The following is a 24,753-nucleotide window of genomic DNA, read 5'->3' as shown; positions in this document are numbered from 1 at the left end:
AACAAACATGTCCTGGAATGGTGTGTTGTGTTCTTGTTGATCCCCTCCCCAAGATCTGTGACTTTTCCCTGAACTGCACAGTTCCCAGTAACCTTACCTACCAGGAATTGATATTCCTGAATTAAGCAGGAAGTTGCTGATATGGAGAGGACAAACAGAGTGTTTTCTTGTTGGCACCCACCCTTGGCTGGGACTCTGCATGTTCGCCCTCTTGGCTCAGTATTGGCAATACTTGTTTAATTTCAAAGCAGGGAAGGAAATCAAAAGGAAATTTCACTTAAATAGGGATCTTGAATTTGACTACAATTACATGCTTTTGAATGTTCTGGCAGAGGAGGAATACTGCTTCTAAAGCACTGGCATCATTTAAGCCTTTCAAAGGAGAGCAATTCTGTACTATGTTCTGCAGCTTAAAAACAGAAATTTGAGCTTTCTCCTTCACTTCTTCCCATCTATTTCAGACTGCAGTGATATAACAAGCACTTATAAGAATGAAAGTTTTTAGCTTGGCAGTTTTAATTGCTTAGGCATCTCATTAGTTCATCTAGGTTATGTGAGGGAGGATGCTTTAATGTGGTGCCTTCCAAAAATACTAATGAGCATGATGGAACATAGAAAGGTTTGGTTTGGAAGGGACCTTAAAGATCATCTACTTCCAGCCCCCCTGCTGTAGGCAGGGTCACCTTTCACTAGATGAGGTTGCTCAAAGCCCCATACAAACTGGCCTCGAACACTTCCAGGGATGGAACATCCACAGCTTCTCTGGGCAACCTGTTCCAGTGCCTCACCACCCTCACAGCAGAGAATTTCTTCCCAATATTCAATCTAACCCTGCCTTCCTAAAGTTACTCCTTGTACTGTCACCACATGCCTTTGTCAATAGTCCCTCTCCAGCTCTTCAATAGACTCTTTAGGCACTGGAAGGTGCTCTGGAGCCCTCTCTTCTCCAGGCTGAACAACCTCAACTCTCTCAGCCTGTCTTCATAGGAGAGGTGCTCCATCCCTTTGATCATCTTCTTGGCCTTCCTCTGGACTCACTCCAACAGGTCCATGTCCTTTTTGTGTTGTGTCCCACTTGTACTGAAGGTCTGTGGAAACAATTTCCCCAGCCCAGCATACTATAAAAGAAGCATCAGATAAGTTTCTTAAGAAAATTCTGTGAAAGAATTGTTTTGCTTTCACTGTTGGTAAAGCTTTGGCTGGTACTTGAAGATTTCTAACCTTATGTGCATCAAAATCCTCATGCAAGGAAAAACGGTGACAGCTGTTTTTATTTGTAAAATGAAGATGCGACAAAAGTTAAATAAGTTGCAAGAAGGCATGAGGGTACCAGCAGCTGTTTCCTAGGCCTTAGCTCTGAGTAGGCTAATTTTCCCTCTAATTTCAGGTGATGATTATCAACCAGAATGTTATTTACCTTACTTGGCAGTTTAGGGGATGTTAGAGAGGTGTGATTCACAATAGCACAATCACTTATTCTAGTCAAAGTTCATGGTACTTCTGCTTTGCCAGGGCAATTCAGTGCTTCTCGCTTCTGTTTCTGTATGAAGTCTATGCATGCTGGCATGTTTTCAGTATGGGAATTCCGATGCAATCCTGCCTGAAATGTGGTTTTCCATAACAGTTTTCTATCCCATATGAGGTGGAGAAGGAAATACAGTGATTTCTCTCACTTGTGCAAAGCAGGACTCAAAGGAAACTTGGAGGTAGTTGGGATAAGTACCTTTTCATTGATAAATTTCAAATTGTTGTGCAAATAAACAAGATGGAAAATTATATTTAGACATTGAGAAGAGTGTCAGACATTAAAAACCCCCCCACATTGGTGCCTTAATGCGTTTGAAGGTTTCTTCCATTTTTGTTTTAGCTTTGACAAATTGTTTTTGTCCTCCTTTTCTTCTCCCCCACCCCACACCCTTCTCTTCCAGCAACTGGAAGCAGCAGCTGCTCGTGCTGCTGAGGAGGAGAAGAAAAGACTTCAGACTCAAGTTGAATTACAAGATCGCTTCAGTTTGGAGCTGGAGAGAGAAAAAATGGTGAGCAGAGCACGTGGGTTTTTGCTATGATTACACACAGTGAGCTGTGCCTTCAGCAAGGGCTTCCCTCACAGAAGCCACTGAAAATATTCCACAGATTTTGCTGGAGGCTGGAGAATGCAACCTGCGTTGCATTTACTAGAGATGCAGGACTAAAATATTTTTACTGGTGAATTCAAATACTGGCACAGCTAGGCTACAATTTGTATAGTTTTCAAAGCTTAAGTGTTACTGGAAAACTGGGAAAAAAATTGACTGTTCAAAGGATAAATGCAGGCTGAGGTTCTTGGAGTTTTCAAAAACAGAGAACCTGACGCCAGTACATGCTGTATGAATATGCAAAATGAATCAGGCATAATCAAAATGCATTTTATATATTCCCAGAACTATTGCTTTTTTATACTGTGTCCTCTTTTACATTTATGCACACACAAAAATATAAAAAGTAAAGTTCCTATTAACCTACACTGGGAATTTCCAAAAGAACTGGTTCTCAATCTTCAAGGGCTTTGTCAGGCATAACGAGTTTTTCTGTTATCTGGAGAAAAGAAGCAGAAATTGTTAAGTCAGTGCGATGGGACATCTCAGGACATAAATGCACACAGTGCTGCTTTATGGGTGAGTGTGAATTCCTGAATGCAATCACTTTCTGGGTCACTGGGATTTCGGTTAGCTGAGGAAAAGCAGACTGCAGACCAGTGGGGCAGGACATGCCACACTCTGACGCGTGACTGCAGCCTGTCGGGGCTATGCAGGACATGCCATGTGTTGGTAAATGCCAAGGGCTTGGTGCTTTATCCCAGCTGCCTCCTGCTGACCCAGCACAGGAATGGCCTCTGTGGGAGTCACAGTGCTCCTGGTTTCACTCTCTGGTAGGTGAAAGAGGGATGATAAGGATCAGAGACTGGCGGATTGAGGATATGCAGCATTCCCTCACCTTCCTCTGTTGTAGTGGCTCTTCTCTTAGCAGAGCCAACCTCCTTAGCTGTTTTCCAGTCCTTTATCCATCCTGTGCTGATGTGGTGCCATCATAAGTGTGTGAGATACACTGCTGCCAAGGGAGGACTTGCCTGAGGAAAGGAGTGGAAACTGTCACTAAATCAGCCTGACCTTTGTGTCTGGCCACTCTGCAGGCTTTCTCTCCCTTCAGTTTAGTGTGTATCTGTAAAATAAGCAAGAAGATCAAACTGACTGAAGTTAGGTTTGAACCTCCTGTAAAAATCCTGTGCTGCAGGAAGTAGAGCGATGTAAGTAACCTGTATTATTATTTTTTTTTAAATACTCTTAGTTTCACATCTACAGTTCTAGCCACAATTTTGTCAGTTGGGCTCTGCAAGCAGTAGGAAAAGGTTTGTCTCTGAAAACCTCATCTGAGGGAAACCTGGCAATTCCTTTAAAAAGTGAAAACCTGAGCTGAATGTTAGCTCATGTGTCCCCAATTTATGCTGCTAGGTAAGGCAAAAGATGGAAGAGCAGGTTGCTCAGAAATCATCTGAACTGGAACAATATTTACAAAGAGTACGTGAACTGGAAGAAATGTATAAACAGCTACAGGAAGCATTGGAGGATGAGAGACAGGCACGTCAAGATGAAGAGACTGTGAGGAAACTTCAGGCCAGGTATGGCTTTGACCAGGTAGAAAACTATTTCAGTTCCCCACTCCTCCCCTGCAAATAGTAAGTAACTGTGCCATGCTGCTAATGATTGTTTGCCTCTTGGACATGCTGCTGGAATGGGGGACTACCTTCAAGTCAAAACACAGGTTTTATTTTCCCTCAAGATATGAAGGCTGAAGCTGGTATTTAAATATGTTCGATTAGTCCTTAGTAGAGGGAGTGCTCAGCAATTTCAGAGAAGCAGGCACACTTATATTTCCATCAGGTGGTGTGCTTGTCAGCATGTGGAAAACTGAGATCACTCTGTACAAGCTTTTCAGTTGTTTATTTTATAAAGCACTAACTGTAAATATGACATTCTACTGTATTTTATCGCCGGTTTAAACTGTACTGATAAAGGGTTAAGTTTCCTCTCATTCACTTGGGCTTTTTTTACTGTGGTTTGTTTCTTCATATGTTTGGTACTAAGACAATGAAGATAACTTATGCATGCTTGTTTCTTCTAGGGCTCTGTGTTGTGTGTTTGCATTATTGGCTACATTTTCTGAATAGCCCTTTGTAGCAGTCAGACTGCTTGCACTGCTGGCATGATCAGCAGCTTGATGCTGAAGGCAAACCAGCAAGCAATAATTCTTTTCCCTGCTTCCCAAGCTCTTTTTTTATAAACAATATATTCCTACCCTTTAAAAAAAAGGGGGAGGGGAAAATAACCAATTAACTTTGCTTCCATACATGTGTGCTAGGTAATGGATATGACTTACTTTTAAGTGCAGTTAACAAAACAATCCCCATTGCAGATTGCTGGAAGAGGAGTCAGCAAAGAGAGCTGAACTGGAAAAATGGCATTTGCAGCAGCAACAGACCATTCAGATGACAGAAGCAGAGAAGCAAGAGCTAGAAAACCAGAGAATTATAAAGGAACAGGCTCTTCAAGTTGCTATGCAGCAACTGAAACAACTTGAACTGGAAAGGAAGGAGGCCCTTGAGCAGTACGAGGTGAGCTGTTCTGTGCATCAACCTCTCATCCACAGATTGACTGAATTTGAAGTTCATCACTGTTATGCTTCTGTAAGGATTAGTATGGCACAAAGATTATAATGAGAGGTAGGATAGCTGGGTCAGGTTTTCTTGGTCTAGACTAGTGGATACATTTGAAGAAGAGGACCTATTTCAGACACACCACCTCCTTTATTTATTTTTGTCCCAATTTGCATACAAGCCAGCTCAGTCATATCCTGAAACACTCTGTGTGCATTTGCCTTCTACTGTAGACTCACTTTGTGTGCAGTCCCGTTGCTCTCATAACTGGATGCCTTTTGCTTCTGACTTATTCTTGCAGTGTTTTGATGATATAATGGCACAATATTGTCTTCTACAGATGAAATATCAATGTCTTACTGTAGGCACTCGAAAATGTATTTAAGCACTGAATGGAAATCAAGGATAGCTATGAATTAGCTCAGATTCTTAAGTGTGTAGCAGTGCTTCCTGCCCCAGATGCCAGGCCTGTTCTCTGCTCTGCTGAGTGTTTTTGGTGAAGGTCAGTAGCTGTGTTTGTGGAAGAAATAAGAGCCAGAATCCAGTGAGTACAGAGTCTGAAGTGCGGCACAATTTCCAGGACTGGGGAGGTGTTGATCCTGCATGTATTTAGGTCAGGAAACAAAACCTGGCTGGGTTTCTGTTTAACTGAGAGAGTGTTTATGCTGGCCTTCGTGCCATTGAGGTGAGCTCTGTGAAGGACAAGCCAATGAGCTCTCGACTGGCACAGAATACAAATGCTGCAGTGACTGTGAACAAGGGCCCACGTGGGGTAGTTGTTGACTCTTTACAACTTCCCATGTTGGTGTTACATCTCACACCATCATTAGATTGCTTTTCACTAGTACTTCTTTAGGTGACATCTCACCTTTTTGTATGCGAAACATCACTTAGTACTCCAAAGGAATTGCTGAATACAACAGACATTAAAAAAAAACAAAACAAAAAATCCACAAAACAATTATTTTAGAAATAATTAAACATTCTAGCCTTGCATTTGGAATTGCCCAAAAGCTTAGTTTAGACTGAAGAATGCCTCTGTCTTGCTTGGGTGTAAGAGCAGCAGTCCTTTTCCTTTTTTTATGATTTCTCGTAGTGAGAGATACTTAGTTTGGAACAGAAAGTGCATCTTCCTGTTTTGAAACTACAGTTTGCGCTTTCAGTCTTTATGAAGATGAGCCCTGCTTACACAGCTACAGAATCTTGTAAAATCAAGTTATTTTGGGATTCTGGTTTGACAACTTTTTTTTTTTCCCCAGCGATGACTAAATTACTTGGGATGGTTAGAAATTAAGCTCTCACTAACACAGAGGGCTGACTGAATTAGCATGGTTCTGGCTTTGGGTTTAAAAGGTGTTTTATCTTTTTATATAAACAGAGTAAAGTTGTTCTTGTTTTCAAGCAGGCTGTATCTTATTTCAGGAGGTTAAGAAGAAGTTGGAAACGGCAGCTAATAACACCAAGAGTTGGAAAGATAAAGTAGCTCATCACGAGGGACTAATTCGACTAATAGAGCCAGGTAAGCTATCAACAGAAAAGTTACAAAAATATACATTTATTCTGTCTCAGGTACTTAGATCACCTGGTGATTTACTGTAGTCTGCCTTTTCCTGTGACTTACTGGTTTCATGGCAGCCTATAAATAACACAATTGTGAGAACTGCTGATGGTAACTTTCAAGTCTTTAGATCTACTGGCCCTACTATAAAGATTTTATTGTCGTTATTATTGTTGTTTGTTTCTTTTATGTTTAAAACAAAGCAAGGATCAGCCTGAACATTGCATTGTGTAGGTGTTGAATGCAGTTAGCATTCAAAACCGTGAAGTAAATATTTGATTTTGGAAAAAGTTTAATTTCTTAGCTTAATTAATAGCATGCCAGCCCAGAGGAAAGTGGCTTCGTAATGCAGTTCTGGAGAGATCACTTTTCTTCAAGGACATCTCTATAGGCAAGAAGAAGAGGGGTTTCTTAAGACAGAACTATTTGAGGGTGGGGGTTGGAAGTTGGGAGGTAAGGATACAAAAGATTGCAGCAGTTGACAACTCACACTAAGCACCTTCAGTGACAGCAGCCCAGGCATTCCTCCCTCCTTGGACAGGCGGGTCCTTGGGTCACCTTTGAGAAGGTGACCAGTCACAGAAGAGGCAGCATTTTCCAAATCCTCCTGTGGTGGGTGTGCAACATCCCTGTCAGAAATGGCCCTCTCAAGTATTGCACTCTGTTTTCCAGGCTCCAAGAATCCTCACTTAATCACAAACTGGGGCCCAGCTGCCTTCACTGAAGCTGAACTGGAGGAAAGACAAAAGAGCTGGAAAGGGAAAAAAGCCACTTCTGAGTGACGGCAGTGGCTGATGTGTTGTCTGTGAATGGCAGCCCACCTCCCCTCGTCCTGCTTTGCACAGAGCAGCCTCTCGCTTGCAAAGTTCTTAGTTTGCTCAGCAGGTTGGGCCTTTGTACAGATGAAATATTGTTTACCACGTCAGTGTGTCTGCTGAGAGCTGAGCAATTACAATATGTGGTGTCTGACACTACTTGCAGTTTGTTCTCGCTCATGTTTCCAGAAATTCTCTTCTTTTATAAAAGACTTCTCAACTGAAGATTTTTGTTGAAACGTAGCTTGTGACAGAGTTGTTTATGTACTAGCCTGTAACAATCTGACAGCAGCTAACCAATCAAGCAGCATCACTTTCCTTCCAAAAAGTGAGGGAAGCAATTGTTCCATTGGTTGAGTTAGTATAATTTAAACCCAGGATAAGTCAGTCCTGGAGGTTGTGTCCAACTCTGAGACAGAGCATTACCTTTCCTTCCACTGAGCCTCCTTCTACTCTGTCCATCTGCTGCTCTTTGCGTGGTGCTTAGTGCTCAGACACATCCTTTAGTGAGGGTGGGCTGGCAGTACCTGCTGCCTGGTTGGATTTGGTGTCCTGTTTTCCTCTGTTTGCAGGAATACAAACAAAAGAACTAGAAATAGGCATGTAGAAAATGCTGCTGGAAGACATTTGGAAAAATAGTAGTCGTGCAAGACTGTTTTCGTACTGTCTCACACTTGAGAAGGGCTAAATAAAGCCTTGAGAGTTCTCTTAATAGTTTAAAAGATGCAGTTTTGTCTCACAGATGAATGGAAGGTGGTAGCACAGTCCAGATATCATCTGCATTAAGGCTGTGTTTGTGCAAGAAATCTGACTAGAACATACCACCATTTTTAGATGTAGCACTTTTATCTTAATTGGAGGCCAGTTTAAAAAAAAAGTAAAGGGAAAACTAAATTACGGTTTTTTTTTAAATAAAAATTATAAATGTGTAAAAATAACTGCTTTAGAAAAAAAAAAAATCATTCCTGTCAGTATAATAACTTCAGTGTTTCTAGTACCAGGGCTTCCCAAAGAGCCTGCTGCTCTGCCTCACAATTCTTTCCAGGGACAGAGCTGTTTCTTTAGGGAAAAGCAGCAAGTCTGTGACTTTACTCTGTAGATCTCCTACACCAGACAAGAAGTCTGTCTATTGCTCAGTAAAACAGAATTCCTGCTAACTTGTACAGAGATTTTGAGAACTGCCCCCTCAAGGAGCAGGTGCCCACTGGTGTGGCTTTGAGTCAGCTTTGCCTGTACCCCAGACATCCATCCCTTAGCACCTGCTTGTTAGTTCAGCTACATGTTAAATTATTTTTCGTAAATAAGAAGTGAATTTTTCAGGTGGTTAAGCAGTGCCTTTGCGTGCAGCACTGTGATACTTGGATCTTGGAAAAGCAAAAGTTGTACGGAAGTGGTGCCCAGGTTTGGAAGTCAGTACCATTTTATTTGCCTATTAACTAAGACTCACTCAAATACTGAATCTTCTCAGACATTTATTCTCTGGTTATATTTTTATACTAATTGAAATCTTTAATGTTTCAGTAAATGGAGTGCTGATTAGAATGGCAGGAAAATCCAGGATCTTTGTATTTGTACTTACTGTACAGGAAAACAATAGTTCCTTAAGCTTGATAACAAGGCATTTTTTAAAAACATTGATCACGTTTACAGAACCATTGTGAAGAAAAAAAACAACATCCAACTGTAATAGAAATACTAATGTGCACATGGTTAAAATTTGCTAAAGGAGCTGGAACAGTATTTATAACTACCAACATCTTTTATGTGGAGAGCAAAAGGTGTATTGGGGCTAAACTTGTTTAATTTTTCTAACAGTCTTTATTTTGGACAACCGTTTTTTAAGAACACCAAATGATGCATGTTTTGATATTTTTTACTGTTCTTTAGAATTGGCTGTTTAATAAAGTAATATAAAGTAATTTACATTTTGGAATTAATTGGTGTCTTTTTGCCTGGGTTTCTTTTGGGTTACTGGTGTTCAAAATCCAGTAACTGTTGTGTGGAAGTATTACTTTGATGGAAGAAGTTTAATGGTTGGATCAATGGGATGTAGATTAAAGCCATAATAGAGGCAGTGGTCACACAGATAACACAAATATAATTTAACAGCATTGCTTCTCTTACATGTTCGTATTCAATACACCTTGGTACAGCATCATGGTGCTCAGCTCTGGCAGCCAGCCTTGCTCAGGAACAATATTTGGAGGGTGCAGTTTAGCTGTCTCTGAAAGACAAGGCATGCCAGGAGGGAAATGAATTGATGCAGCTATTGTGCCTACAGCAGCACAGGAACCTTGGAGTGGGAACCTGGGACAAGGGCAGAGTAGGGCTCAGCAGGAGCTGGCGGGAACACGGCTGCAGCAGGAGGCACCTGGGCACAGACACACACAACAGCCCGTCCGGGGGGACATGTCAGCCCCATATGTCTGTCTGGAGTCACCTCTTACTCACTGCTAGAAGAGGAAATGAGACAAGTTTCCTTTTAGATTTGTCGGCCCTGCTTGCTCTGACAAATTAAGAAAGCTTTGTGTGAAGCGCTGCACAGTAAAGGTGGGGGAGAGGTTGGTTTAAAAATCAAACCATTTGCATTCTGAGCAAAAATAGCGCTTTAGACTAAGCCCCTTAAAGTGACACTGAACAGCATTCAAAGGGAGCACAGAGCAGTGAGTCAGAGTCAGCACAGCTCATGGAACAGTGAGCATGGGAAGCTGCATCCCGTTGTGGTATCATTTCCGATGAGGCCAAGGGTTCCAGCTCTGCTATTCCAACAAACCAACGAGCCTGCTAATGGTGAGGATATCCTCAGTGAACTGTAGGACTAGGGATAGCTCTGTGCTGCCCCTAGTCAGAAGCCTTACCTACACCCTGGGCTTAGCCACGCAGAGGCCAGTGAAAAGCTGTGGCTGCTGTTCCTGAACCCTTGGGAATGCTCAGCCCACTTTCCTTTGTTCACCAGATTCAGGTTTAATTTACCTGCTGCTTGTGGAACAGTCCTGCAAACCAATACCACAGTACCATGCTTTTCCCTCTAAAAACAGGATGGGATGTTTTTTTGCCCTGTGATCATTTTATGGAGTTGATCTATGAGCTGTGCATAGTGAGTCACACATTCCCAAACTAACAGGCCAGTTTCCAGCAACTTATGTTACTTCTGTTTCAGTGTCCTGCATAAACATCCACAAAAGCAAAGCCCATGTGGGGAAAAGAAACAGTGTCTTAGGATAGAATCCGTATCCTGGGGTTGACAGGGGGACCCAACCCCACAAAGCAGTAACTGTTTGTACCTGTTCATTGTGGGGGGTGGGGGTTGGAATGAGATAATCTTTAAGGTCCCTTCCAACCCAAGCCATTCTGTGATCCTATGGTTCAGTCACATAGACCACCTGGAACACGAGCTGCATCATCTATCTAAAAGTGAACTGGAAATAACTGCTCTGATTTTTATCTCAAATATGTGAAGCAGTTAAGTAAACAATTTTTGAGCGAAGCAGTGCAGGGCCAGGAAAGGGGATATCCATAAGGTCATTCGGGGAGAGAGGTCATTATTTGTTCCCAAAGGAAAGGGCACAGAAAGTACACTCTACTGTGCTGCACACTTGTCTCCTCTCAGGGAATGACAAATTCCTTCAACACTTAACAAGATTTTCGGGACTTTCCAACTCTGCCGGCACCATGCTGATTATTTGATAACTGTGGCTCTCTTTTGTTTGCTTTTTAAAATAAATCTTTTCGCGCTCCCGACGCCCCCCGCCTGGCTGTCCCCGGAGTTCCCAGGGCAGGAACACCAAGGGGGCTGGGGTAGGAATACGTCGGGCCGGAGCTCCTCATCGCTTGGCTCCGGCTGCCACCTCGTGGTGGCCCAGCTCAGCGTCCCCAGCCCTCGTTCCTGCGGTGTTCCCTACCTGTGGAGATGTCCCGGGACAGCCACCCTTCCTCTCCTTTCCCCCGCAGCAGGGGGTGCAAGGGAAAAGCACTGTGAGCCAGGTCTCCTGTTGCACCATCATCGCACACCTCCCTGTTGTCCCTGGGTTCATGCGCCAGTTGGGCTCCTCTCTTAGCTCAGCTCAGCATGCCTGATCCCAGAGACATCCCATCAGCCTAGGAAAAAAAGATCTTATGAATGTTACCACAGGCTTAGGATAAATTTAGGCTCAAAGCCTTGGAGCTAATTCATGCATGTTTTCCCTGAAAATCCCCACTGCGGCACAGAAGGATACAGCATCCAGCAATCTCACACCTGCAGGCAAAGCTTGGGCTGCCATAGAGCTTTCCTAATGGCAGTAAAGCAGAGCAAGGAAAAATGGGTAAGGAAGTTTCCTGAGCTGCAAACAGTGTTTTCCCAGGTGCCTCTTACACATGCCCCGAGGCTGCAAGACTGGGGCTGAGAGGAGGATGTGCTCAGCATCACGTACTCCCCTTTTGAGAGCAGGACTCAGACTCATCCCTTCAAACCACAAACAGGGTGGGCATTAGGAGGAGGGGATATCAACCCATGGTTTGAAACACTTCGGGGTTCCCCACCTGGCAGGGTGAGCAGCCATACAAACATCATGTCTTGAGGACTCCTGTTAGTGCTAATGTGGCCATGAGGTCCAAAATAAAATGCAAACAGAAATTTGTGACGCTACTTCAATTCAGAGGCTGTTGTGACTTCCACACATTGAGTCTCACTGTGAACTTCAATTACTTGGAAATGCCAGGAAGCAAAAGTGTAGAAAAGCACTGTTTTATGAACTGGCTTTCTGGGTACATCAAAAATACTCATCCTTCAGAAAAAGGAAATGCCAGTGGTTGTTTTAACACATAAGGCGAAAATAGATTTGGAAAAAGGTGACTGCTTCTCACCTCCAAAAGAAATTAAAATTGGACCAGTATGATGCAAAACAGTAGATTAAAAGCATCCTGAAAAGCTTTGAGAGGGTGATTTAATGAGGCAGTTTTTAACACCTATATACACAGCCCTGGAAGCCCTTCTGCTTTTTTTTCTTCTCATATTTTAGCCTATTCGACAGAGGAAATGTAAAAGGATACGAGCAGCAGGTCAGAGGAAAGCCCATGGCAGACTGGGCAGAACACTGACAGAAAGAAAAAAAGAAATCACAACCTCCATAACAACTGCAGTCACTTCTCCCCATCAACTGTTCTTTTAAATTCATTAATAAATGAGGAAACCAAAAAAAAAATAACCCTTTCTATCCTACTCAGGGTGCTTATTGCTCACATCACCTAGCAAAGGAGTTTGACCTAGCACCAGCTTTATTCTCTGTTATTAATATCATTGCTAATTAGTAGAGTTACTTACCATGGCTACGGCACACAAACAGCTTTTACAGGATCTGGGCCTAAAAATGTCTTCATGCAAACACTCGCTGTTATTCCTGTTGTCACCTGTTTTCTGAGCACACAACAGTGATTTGCTCAGGCAACACAGATTTCACCCCGGGGAACCTACCAGGGTGTTTGTGGGGATGTTTGAGGTGATTTGCACAGATCTGCATTGGCAGATCTCGCCCACAGTTGCAAAAGGCGCCCGTGTCCTTTCACCTACCTTGGCCAGCAAGTCTAATTTGAACATATTAGCATCTCAGATGGGATTAAAAACTCAAGCATAGACATGAGACAGTTTCAAAAGCAGCCAGGACTTCCTTGGTGTTGACATTGATTAGCTGTTTCAGTGCCTACCAGAGCATGGGGATTTCTCTTTCCATTCTGAAGCGGCTTGTGGAGCTCAGCCTTGACTCAAGGTGTGAGTGCTGGGGAGCTGCAGGTCCTCTGGGGTGCTGGTTCCTCAGTCCTGACTAAAGAAGAAGAAAAAAAAAAACCAACTTTAAAAAACAACTTAAAAAATCTACTTACGGTCAGACTCTGCTTAGCCACCTTCAGAAAGTCCCTCTCAGGGCATAACTGGGACTGAAATTTTGCATTTGGAGCAGCCCAAGGTTGTGTTTCCTGAACCATCTCCTTTGCCAGCGATGCATTGGGCCATTTTAATCTCTCCCAGACATGCAGTCAACTACCACATCTGCCTAAGAGGGAGAAGCATGCTCTGTTTTGCAGCCAGGGTTTCCCTCCCTGCCAGAAAGATTGTGTTGGCCCTGGACTGCTTTTTCCCAGGCAGAAGGTGGGAAATGATGGAGGCAGGGTATGGCCTGCTCACACACAGGCCCCACCAAAAGCTGAGCGGTGTGGTTGCTCCCTGTGTGGGTGGAGGTGGCATCTTCTGTGTTTTCTGCTTTGCTTTAACATGGCTACTGCCTGTCTGTGAGGGTTGCACGATGCCCAAGGGGGTCGCTGCTGGCCCATGAAGCTTCCTGGGAAGATGGTTGGTCCAAAACACCCATCACCCCAAGTCTTTCTCACTGCATAGCTGCATGTGGCCCTGCTCACAAAAGAAACTTGCCTGCCCGTGCTCCAGCTTGTTCCCTTCACTGTCACCATTTCAGATGGCAAGAGCCAAACCTACAGCTGCTCTCAGATCACCTCCAGCCAGAAGATCCTCCCCGACAGCAGGAGAAAATCCAGAGCATATATTCCTTGAAATCATATTTCAAGGAACGGCACAGGCATGGGGCATGGTACAAGAACCAGCTTGGCAGAGCAGCTCACCAAAGGAAGAGGGAACAAGAAAACAACACCAGGTGCCCAACACCCTTGCTGGGCCAGGCTGCTCTCCAGCAGTTCTGCTGTTGGTGCAGAGCACAAACTGGTCCCATCCAGCTTCGAGAACAGCTCTGTGTCTGCCTCTCCCCTCACCCCATTCTGACCAGTCCCTGCTACTGGTGTCCCTGTGCTTGCCAGCATCCCAGTTAGGGGCATTTCCCACCCAGCAAATTCGAGGTGCTGTGTTGCTGCAGGCTGGCTCAGCTACTTCAGCAGAAAGCTCTTGGGTGAGTGCTGAGCTCAGGGCAGCCTGTGCCCAGCCCAGGGAAGTGTGTGCCAGGCCCAGGGAAGCGTGTGCTGAGCCCACACCACCCCTGGGAGAGCGATGCTGCACGACCGCTCGCTGCTCTTCCAGTTTTCCATTCTTCTCTAATTTTTATCTTGCCCCTCCTGATGAGCCCCAAGTCCCTACATGCCGAAGCAGGGCGAGAAGACTGACACGATTTTTCCAAAGCCCCCGGCGAGTCGTGGAACTCGCAGCCCAGGGCCCCGCCAGCTCCTGCCCCAGCAGGCCGGCCAGGCAGCGGCAGCTGCTCCCCCAGAGACGGGGAGAACAATAAGAAATACCAGATCTGCCGCAGGAATGCGGGAGATACCGTGGCGGGGGGCCCTGGTGAGTCTGGGCAGGATTTGCTCACGGCTTGGCCGCAGCCCAGGGGATGCCACTGAGCCCAGGCTGTCCCGCGGTGGCGGGAGATGCGCGGGGGATGCACGGGGCCCCCCCGGGCGCCGGACACCAGATGGCAGCCGGACACCGCCGCACGGCCCGGGAGAGCCCGGGGAGCACAGCCCTGCTCGGCAGGCTCCTAATGGATCACATCTGCGGATCCTGCTCTGAGGGAAGGGTTCGCGGGGATGCGGCACCGCGCGGGTGTTGCACAGCTGAGCCGGGCGCACGCTTGGAGCAGCGTCACTTTGTGTACGTGCAGCAGCACACTGCTGCGGCAGGAGGAAAAACCCACACCTAGCACCGAGCCAAAACCTCTTCCTAGGGCTGGGATGACTTATCTCACCAAAGAAAAGGAAGGAGAGGGAGGACCAGGCTGTCAGCATACCCAGTCATCACAGCTCGGGGGGCTTCACCGACCTGCACCTCGCTCCCTCCTGTGCTCTGGGTACACTGATTTATTCAGGTGGCTGAAACCAGGGTCTGCACCCATAGCTGCAAAGGCCTAACACACTAATTTGAGACTCATACAGTTACTCTGTTGGGTAACAGTTTCCCTCAATGACTTACGAACTTTAATCCAATTTTGAAATGTAGGGGAGGCTAAATTGGATTACCTTAGCTCAACTGCTCATGCCATAAGCCCTTGAGAAGTGGAACTGGAGGGGTTTTTTCCTCCAGAAAACTTTTGTTGGCCCACAAAATCCTTGTTTTTTTCTTAGCTCAGACACCAAAAGGAGGAGTTTTCGACTTCCAAAAATAAATCAAAGACATCATGATGCCTGCAGGGTATTTGTTTCTCCATAGGAACGTGAACCTGGTGGTTTAGTTTAAGAGAGGCTAAGCTACCTCTCACATTTTCTACATTCCTCTTTCTCCTGATATATCGAGATCGACAGGTTCGAACTGTTGTTTTAATGAAAACCTACTACTCCTGAGAGGGTTTCCTGCTTTAGAAAGATGATATGTCAGAGCTAGAAAATTCCAAACAGTTTGACTTGCTATCACCTTCGTCAGGTCCCTTAACCTCCTTATGCCTCAGTTGTGCATTGATGAAACATGAGTGATGTTTACCCATTAAAAAAGCACAGAGACATCTGCAAAATAGGAAGCTGTCTTTGAAAAGAGGGCTCTTTAAGTGATACCCTGAAACCAAGTCCACAAGGTGCAAATCAGATTGCTGTAAGAGGCCTTGGGAAGGGCAAATCCTGTACAACCAGAGCCCACGGCACCAGCCCCTGCCAGACCCTTGCAGGGTCACCTCCACCTATATGCCTCATCCCTGGCAGTCAGAAAACCTCCTCTGAGCCTTGGGAAAGAACTGCAAATTGAAACAGCCTTCAACTCTCTAATTAACTGGAGTGAAACCCCACACAGTTTCAGGAAAATTAAACCAGCACTCCTGCCAAGCCCCCTTTTGTCACCTCTCATTCATCAATCTCAGGTAGGTTTTCCCCTCCTTTGTGCATGTGGAGTTCTGGAAACATCCTGGGGTAGATCTAAACATGACCAACCTCGACATTGCACCTATGGAGAGTTTTAAGAGCTTAAGCTCTGCAACTCAGAGCAACAAGTTTGGGGTAGGTGCAAATCACTTTTTGAAGGCTCAGGCATTTGTGTTAAACTCACAAGTACAACGGGACTCCCTGAACATATTTTTGGTCTTGGAAACTAATCTTTAGCTCTCAGTTTTGTTAATTCTGCAGTCCAAAAATATTTTCTTTGCTGTTTTTTTTCTTGCCTTCTAAAGGCAATTAGGATTTTCCAACTGTTCTAACAATTTAGAAGCTCTAATATGTGAAAACACTTTCTTGCATTACAAATGTTTCTCCAAATCATAAAATGCATTACAAAGGGGAGAGAGCCAGTCCCTTGTACACTGCTTGGGCTGCTCTTCTGGCAGAAAATGACCACTGGCAGCTTGCAAGGCATGGAAAAAGGACTTATCACCCAGATCCTTCAAACACAGTCAAAACTGCCTTAGCTGGGCAAACCGGCACTGATTTCTCAGAACTAATTCCTGGAGGTACAGGTCTGCTGACGTCAAGACTGCTGTGGTTATTGCAGGACTCACAGCCCTTAAAACATTTTATCTGTAAGCCCCAGTCCAACCCACTCCACAGAACAGCTCTTCAAACCCTTCTGATAGGGTTGGGACATGAGAATGTCGAGTGCTCTTGACGCCTCCCCACTCACCTGTTCCAACAGTGTAGCCAAATATTTTAGGGATCTCTGAAATCCACACTTTGAGAAGCCAGTTGCTCTTCTGATGGACTCAGAAATCCTCCTGGAACATTTCTGCTTCCTGTCTGAACTCTTTTAAAGCCAGGCTTTCTGCCTGCTATCGGAAAGAAGCCTATGAAAAAGGAAAAGACAACAAAGTTCAGGAAAGCAGTTATCTGATATGTAGAAGCTCACAGGTGCAATGGGGAGGAATGCACTACTCAGGATTACACGCCCATTAGGAAAACGGGAAAGGCACTAATGATTTTCAAATCTAGACTCTTCACTTATTATTTCTATCTGGCTATTATTTTTGAGACACTTGAAGATTCCTTTTATCGGGGAATGTTTCCTGAAAATGCCTTGCAGAAAGAGCATTTTTTTTTTATTCCCTTTGCATTTCAGGTAGGTGAAGCACTTCATAAGCTGCTCCTACTCAAGGGCAGGAGTAATTGGGGTTTTGGGCGGTGAGGGGATGCTGAGATTTATCAGCTTGCTGCAAGAGCTGGAGCAGAGCCAGCAGCCATGCAGTGGTCCTGTATGTGGTGGGATGGCATATTCCTGCCCCACAGAGCTGCCAGTCAGCTGCTTCCTTCTGGTGCATCAGCACAAAGCTGCATGTGGGCTCATTTTCTATTTCCCTGTGTTCTGCAGTGCAAACACCCCCGGGGTCCCAAAGGTGCAGGATGAAAAATTCATCCTTCCTTTTGGCCCAGATCCTGGACAGACATGTGCACATGCTTAGTGCTGAGCATGTGAGTAGCAACGCTGATCTCCATGGAGCAATCCACATGCTTGAGCCTCTGCACATTTGGGAGTGGGGGAGAGAAGGACACTCGGTTCTTTGGTTGCCTGTTTTACATACCACTGATGGAGATCCCACCCAAAAGAGAGCAGTGCAGCAGGATGGCGCTGAGCTATATAGCTATTTTTATTTCCATCATTCACGTCCTTGCTGAGACCTGCTAGGAATTATCTGGGATATTACACCCCAGTCGAGTCGAAACAACAGGTCTGGCTGCAGACAGTCTGTGTTTAGTGGGATGATTTAGTTACTGTTTTCCCCCCACCCCGTCTTCTTCCTTATTCCCATTAGTGACACGTTGGCTGCAGAGAAAAGTTATTCATGCTCTAGAAATGTAATATTTACTCAAAACAATTTTTATTTGGCTTGGCTTCTTCCCAGTGCCATAAAGTGATAGCCAACCCCAAGTGCTTACATAGACAACATGTGCATCTGAGTCATATTTATGATCCCAGTTATAAAAAGCACACAATCTTGTTGTTTGGTGCAATAGGATGGGACTGAAGGCATCAGCACGTCTTGAGCATAGCCTGTCTCTGGAATCTGCAGAAATTTGCCATGCTCCAAATTTAGAACTTGTGGGTGGAAGCTCGGGCAGGAGCCAACTTTTTATACCATTACATCACAGGAATTGAGGGCTTCGTGCCAAAGATCCAAGGAAATTAATAAAGAGCAGAGGCTGTCCAGCTGTTTGAATTTAAAGTCATGGCACAGAGGTAATCATTAATAAATACAGCTTTATTCAGAACATAGTAATCTTGCTGCTTAAATTGAACATATCCCCTCTCTTTACTGCAGCTTACTATTCTGTTAGAACTTGTAGGAAGGAATTAACATCTGTAAGAGAGAGGCTCAGTGAACTGGGATCCTTCTGGACAGAGGAGGACACGCTTCAGTGACAGCTCTCCAGCTCAGTAACGTTCAGCGAGCGCACGCGTTTGCCAGGGGCATCACAGCTCCCCTGGCTGGAGGAGGTGGCTGGAACGTGGCATGCATTCTTCCAGCTAAAACACACTCAGTCTCAAATGGACAGTGATCAAAGCCACATACAGCTAATTTGAAGAGAAATTTAATTTGTTTGACCTCCCTGTGCTGGGGCAGCCAGGGTAAGTTCAAATGTCACAGTCTCCAAGGAGCCGATGGTAAAGCACTGGGGGCTATTACCAAGAGGCACAGGATGACCTGATTGACCTTCCACCCTGTTTGGGAGGCTCTGTGCATGCCCATAGTCCCAGCAGTGCTTGGCCCTATGTTCAGTGTTTGGCCCTGGCTTGGGTAAGGGCCATGCTGGTGCTGGGAGAGGGCCACTGCACTACTGTGCCCTGGCAGACTGTTCAGGTCTGCAAGATGCTGCTTTCAGCACCTCTGAAGCACAGTACACACAACAAGCACCTTCCCAGCTCCACCCTGCAGCCCCCAGCAGGACAGGCTCTGCAGAAACACCTGGCTCTGCACACAGAAAGGGCTTGTGGGGTCAAGGTGCTGAGACTCTACATGCCACGAGCTGAACGCAGGCTTGCCATGGGACACATAGCCAGGAGAACACAGCAGTGTCTTTGGAAAAGGGGCTCCCCTGATGCTTAAACCACAGAAATGTTGGTATGTAGCTTCAGAGATTTACAGCTTATACTCTCCTCAAGAGTATGCAAAAGCTATGAGTAATTAACAGTGTAGCTCTGGGTTCTCTAGGAAGTTCTCTATTTCCATTTTACAGATAAACAAACTGAGGTGGAAAGAAACTAAAAGCTGCTTCACTGGAGCAATACTGTCAGCAAACCAAACACTAGAGTTCCCAAGGAGGTGCTCCTGTACCCACAGATATCTCATCATGTTTGCACATGTATTTCTTGCAACAGCACATACCAAACAGCTTTACACATCCATGCCTCATCAGGAGCCAGCACAGCAAAGACCAGGACCTGCAGCTTCCAACATTCCCTGCTTTAGTCTAAGCTCCTACACACACACAGTATACCTTTCTCCAGGGAGAGCAGGTTAAAAAAAAAATTAAAAAAAAAATCACTTCAGCCATGTGGTCACAGGGTGACAATTTCCACAATGGAAATGAGACAGTTAATAGGGATAGGGAATAGTAAGGGATAAATAGCAGAAATCAAGTCAGATCAACTCAATGACCTTAGAGGTCTTTTCCAAGCTAAGCTATTCCATGATTCTAAGTCACTCTTCATTTCTTAATGTAGTGTTTCCACCTGCAACACAGGCGTGTGCATGCAGGGGGTGTTACAAGGATTCAGGCTGCTCTAGATTCAACAGGCTCTATTACTAGATAAACTCCTTGTATTTTACCTAGAAAAATACGATGCCAACCATTCATTCCTGCCAGAGAACCCACAGAGATGCTGGCTCTGCTCAAGTACAGTGCTATGTACTTTTTTCCCAGCGTGTAGCTGATCATGCTGGACTGTGTATTTTACTTTTTGTGAACAACTGTGAACATCTAAATATTAAGAAATCTTAGGTTTATTAAACATCCCCCTTAGAGTTAAGAGATGCCCTCCTGTGACACATGACTCACGGGGTAAGGTGAGAGGCTGCAGTGGGTGAGGAGAGCCTTCAGCTTCTGCTTCGCTGTGGGATGGGAGGTGGCCTTCTGGGAACCTGTAGCTCCTGGAGCCGGCTTGTCCATGTGGCTGCATGCTGAAAAGCACTGACATGGCTCTGAAGCATTTCTCTCCCTCAACAAAAGACGGCACGAGGAGGCTTTGAGGAGGAACAATACACAGTTTTCCTGGACTGCTAGAAACACCTGTAAAACGGGACTGAAAAGGAGGAATGGACTTTAGCAATTGGATAACTTGAAGAGAAATTAAAAACCAAAAAGCTATTATCAGGGCAGAAAGCATCCCAAAAGCTACTACCAGATATCTGCCAGAGGAAAAAGGCAAAAGATTCCTTTTTTCCTACATGAGTACCCCATGGTAGGTTCAGTTTGAGGAGTGAAGCAGTCATTTTACCTGCAGTCTTATGGTGCTTGTTACTGCAAAGTTTTTTTGCACGGGCTCCTCTTGCACTAGAGAGAGTCTGGAACAGCACGTTCCTGGACCCTCAACATATGGTCAGAATGTGGAAGAAAAAAGGTCAGAAAAACAAACAGTCTTAAGGGTACCATTGTGCACCCCAGAAGCTGGGAATGCCTACCTGTCAGAGTTAGACAGGGAATGCTCCCTGTCCTCAGCCCTTCCTTTCAGGAGTTGCAAGATAGTAACCTCACTTCCTTGGAGCACTGCATCAGCAATTGTAGAGAGCAAATCATTCTATGGAAACATAGAATGCTTCATGCTTCAACCCAACAAGTTTCTAACCCATGGCTAATGTGCAGCTCTCTTCCTGCTGAAGTCAGCACCAATCCCTCCTGCCCCATCTACAGTTGTTAGAAATGCAGCAAACATTTAAAAATTTGGAGACCTTGCCCATTCTTATAACTGGACAAGAGTCAGATTTTTCAAAGTGCTACTTATGCTGCATAGAAACTTCCTTCCCAGAAGTCCTCTTGTTTCCAGCAGACAATCCCTTATTTCACTGCTGGTTCTAGATGCAGGCAACCATCATCCTATTTAAAAGTCATTCTCTTGGCTGTTGTCTTCCAACAACAGGAGCAATAACCACATTTGGTCAGTTAATTTACCTTCTGCAGTCCCTAATAGACTAATGAACCTGTTTTATCTTCTGGCATGTAGCTTGTAAAACCAACTCCAATTGGTAGCACAAAAATCAATACTAATATATAAAATATGGAGAAGAGTTTTATGAGAAGATGGGTTTGTGGTTCTTATTTTGACTTTTTTTCCATGTGATTCTTAAAAGTTTCAAACCCTGAACTAAGGAACCTTGGTTGTGCCTTATTTTCCAGTAGTTTCTTTAAAAGATGAGTCGTTCGGAAAACATGGAAAGTATTAGAGTAATTGCTTTGATGTCTTTAATAGAAATTCAGGATGGATTTGAAAGAAATGAGGAAAGTGCTGTTATTTCCTTTTGGCATGGCAGTCTGACATGACTGGTACTGTTATACAACACAGCAACCAAACAGCAGTGCACACACAAACTCAGCAGTGGGCTGAGGAACATGTCCTCCTAATCAAGTTTATAGCTGGATGCTAATGGACTCAGCAAACAAACACCCGTGTTTATCATAACAGAATGAACAGAATGTACCACAGAGAATATGACTCACTTTTCCATAGGATGCCTGTCAATTCTGCAGGTTTCAATAATGAAATGTTGCACCTCTCACTTACAGTTTGTTTTACAAGGTTTTAATGAGTTCATCCCAATGAGCTGTCACTGTGCCACATAAAAACTGATTCATTTGCCTTATGAAAATAAGTGTGCCTTTTGACAGGACACTCTGCACCAGGCCCTACTAAATCAGCCGGAGAGGCTAGACTAACTCACAGGTGGTTTTAGTCTGGAGTGCTTTTTGAAACGAAAATATGCAGCCAGCTTCAGCAGCATGTCGGCTGTTTTCCCTTGGGTGACAGGCTGTCCTGCTGCATCCAAAGTACCCCTCCTCCTCCACAGTACAGAGTCTGTCTTTTAAACTGGCCCTTTAAAATCATGACTTTCTGTAAGAAAAGGGTTTTTTTTCAAAGCAGAGTTTGGGAAAGTGGCAATTATAAATGATTACGTTTTTATTTCAAAACACATAAGCCTCAAAAAAGCTGCCTATTAGCTCACAGGAAATTCTGATAAAAGTAGGTGTCCTTATAAGACCCTCCTGCAAGAAATTCAAATGGAGGGAAGGGGAGGGAAAGATATTTCTAAGTAAACAAGTGAAGAAAGCCAGGGAAAACAAGAGCAATAAGCAGGGTCTCAGGTGGCTGACTTGGCAGAGTGGGGTGTGAAGGAAGGAAGAGGCTGTGGGACAACGAACTGCTGGCGTTTACAGTAGTCAAGAGGTCTCCAGAGTTTGTGACTTTAACCACAAGTTGCTTAACAATACTGTATGCTCCTTCTCTTTCAGATCCAGCCCCAATCATGTGGGTAAATCCTCCTTCGAGTCAAGAGGGTGGATGCACATGCATGGGTGGTGTTGTGGACGGTGCTGTTGGACAAAGGAGGAGAAGGAGGAGGACTGACAGAAGGGGTGTTTCGTTGCCCCTTGAAATCACAGAGTCATGATGAGAAAAGGCAGCTCCTGACTCAGGTCTCAGTCCCTGGACAGGAGAAAGCTGGTGAGTAACAAGTTTGGGACTGAGGGACTGCCCTGTGGTGTAGAGCCAGTTACAGCTGGAATGAACTTACTTTTTTCCCCCCTGAAGCCAGTGAAGGCCTTCAAGTGCCAGAAGAGAGTCACGAGAGAAGAGAAATGGTGTATTTGTCACTTCCCAGCAACAGATGCAGGAAAGCAGAGGATCCATTAGCAAAGAGGTGAATATAAGCTGGCACTTCAGAGATCAACTTCTTGCTGTGGCTTTCTATGAAGCATGGACAGTTACTGCAAAAGACACACTTGATTCATGTTTGTGGTGGACATTAACAGTAGCTAAGACTCTGCAAGGTAGAAAACCACTTCAAATTAAGAAATGAAATATTCCCCAGGTTGAAGATTGCTTAGGTTCTATCTCACCCCATGGGAATTTTCCGCAAATGCATTGTTTCAAAGTTATTTAAGCACCCTTTTTTATCGTGAAACACTAGCTGCAGTAATGAAGAAACTAACTGAATGACAGAGAAGCAGACTCTAAAATAGCTACCATTAACACCAGGAAGGCTGGGGGTGTGTTAGCCTGTGGTTTTCTGTGCTCGGTAGTGATGTGTCACGATAAAGAACGTGCATTTAACCGCTGAACAATGCTGTGCATGGTGTCACCTTCCCAAGGGCTAACCATGCAACAGCTTCTCCAAACTGCTGAATTTCCACTGTTGAAGCAGTTCGTTAAAAAAAACCCCTCATACAGCTGGGAATTATAAAACTCTGCAAGAGCCTGTGATGCCAAGGACCTTCATTTGGAGGCAAATCTATGTTTCTAGTGCTTCAGAAGCTGGTCTTTTCCAGAAATCTTTCTATAGACGCTAGAGCAAAGATGAATCTGGTCACAGTCCATTCACTATGAGTGATTATATCTTAAAGGGATATTCCCTCTCTCTAAAAATTCTGATTCTTCACATGTTTCTGGTTAAAAAAACAAAAACCAAACACAAAAGAACCAATCCTTGTGCCTATGTCAGTGTCTTCGCTGTATAAATTTAAACATTCCATTGTAAGCTAAGATTATCTTGCCTCTTGCCCACTGAGACATGTGGGTTTGGCTTTATAAGACTCCATAACTGGCCTGCTTGAACCCTGTCCAGCAAGTTTTCATCTAAATTGATTAGGACTTGGAACATATTTTCTTGGACAAATTGTGTTCTAATGAATAGAACACTCCCTCACAGCTGTTCTGCCACAAAGCCAAGATTTTTTCTGTCTAAAAATCATCCCAAAGTGACCCTTAGATAAAGTTCAGAATCCATTTTCATTTTTTAATTAAGAAAAGGTTTGCTTAATTCCATTCCATACATTTCAGTGCTAGGCAGCTGACACATGATTCCCCCATTTTATTTTAAAGAATTTGGTTGTGATATCAGGTCTGCTACAGACAATACATTTCTAAACACACTGTTTACATTAAATGCAAAGCATAAAGACGGTTTATCAGGAGGAGAAGCCTCTCTCATCCCAATACCTGTAGATGGCACAGAGAGCAAGCTCAAGGTCAGCTCTATTCTCCACACAACAAATTTAAACATTAATGAAGACAAATAGTGAATATCACTATGAAGCCTCACCCAGGCACCAGAGATTTCCACAATGCACTTCTCCAGGGACAAGGTTCCCCAAGAGACCCCTCCTCATGCCCAAGAGGTAGCTTCATGAGCTCACCTTCAAGTCCAAGTGTGGACTGGCTGGGAAATCCTGTCATTAATTAATGGTGGTCAAATGAAGACGGCATCTCCCTTCAGTAAGGAGCTCTGGCCACTCCGAGGTAAGAGCCATCCCCAGTTAGGATGAATGCACATTTTCTTTTTAGCATTTTGCTCTATAGTTGTTCTCCCAGATGTCCCAGCTTGAAACCTCAGTAAATGTGTTATGATTAGCCCATCTGGAATTTTTATTCTATGACCATTCCCATGGTGCACAAGGAGGATTTCATTCAATCCAGAATACCCAGTGGACATCCATGGTTACATCATTTTCCTTATCTCCTAGCAAAAGTATTTCTAGGAACCAGGAGTACAATTTGAGACAAGATCAGATCTTTTTTTAGTCTTGCAAAAGATGGTTCTGACCCGTGTGGAAATAATGCGCCTTCAGCATGTTTTCAGGACTTTATT

The 24,753-nt window shown here is 44.4% G+C and overlaps 1 protein-coding gene and 1 long non-coding RNA gene across 2 annotated transcripts in view; one reads left to right on the top strand and one right to left on the bottom strand.

Annotated features, from left to right (window-relative positions):
• The window catches only part of SWAP70 (switching B cell complex subunit SWAP70), a 39,242-nt gene extending 30,256 nt beyond the window's left edge, over positions 1 to 8,986 (top strand). Inside the window, exons 8-12 of the mRNA XM_027651251.1 lie at positions 1,929 to 2,036; positions 3,489 to 3,655; positions 4,450 to 4,648; positions 6,113 to 6,209; positions 6,921 to 8,986. Coding sequence (XP_027507052.1) covers positions 1,929 to 2,036; positions 3,489 to 3,655; positions 4,450 to 4,648; positions 6,113 to 6,209; positions 6,921 to 7,030 — 681 coding nt within the window. The 3' untranslated portion in view covers positions 7,031 to 8,986. The remainder of the gene's footprint in view (positions 1 to 1,928; positions 2,037 to 3,488; positions 3,656 to 4,449; positions 4,649 to 6,112; positions 6,210 to 6,920) is intronic.
• LOC113950883 lies at positions 2,071 to 24,459 on the bottom strand. The gene is made up of 7 exons (XR_003528924.1): positions 24,302 to 24,459; positions 19,955 to 20,198; positions 16,587 to 16,746; positions 12,746 to 12,861; positions 10,966 to 11,161; positions 2,974 to 3,106; positions 2,071 to 2,574 (listed from the first exon to the last, which is right to left on the bottom strand). It is a non-coding gene; the product is annotated as an uncharacterized LOC113950883 (long non-coding RNA).
• Between the last annotated feature and the right edge of the window lie 294 nt (positions 24,460 to 24,753).

This window comes from Corapipo altera, unplaced genomic scaffold (genome assembly GCF_003945725.1).
Source record: "Corapipo altera isolate COAL_440 unplaced genomic scaffold, ASM394572v1 78, whole genome shotgun sequence".
Classification (NCBI taxonomy): Eukaryota; Metazoa; Chordata; class Aves; order Passeriformes; family Pipridae; genus Corapipo; species Corapipo altera.
The sequence above is the reverse complement of the archived record's forward strand: the minus strand, read 5'-3'. Positions and strand labels throughout refer to the sequence as shown.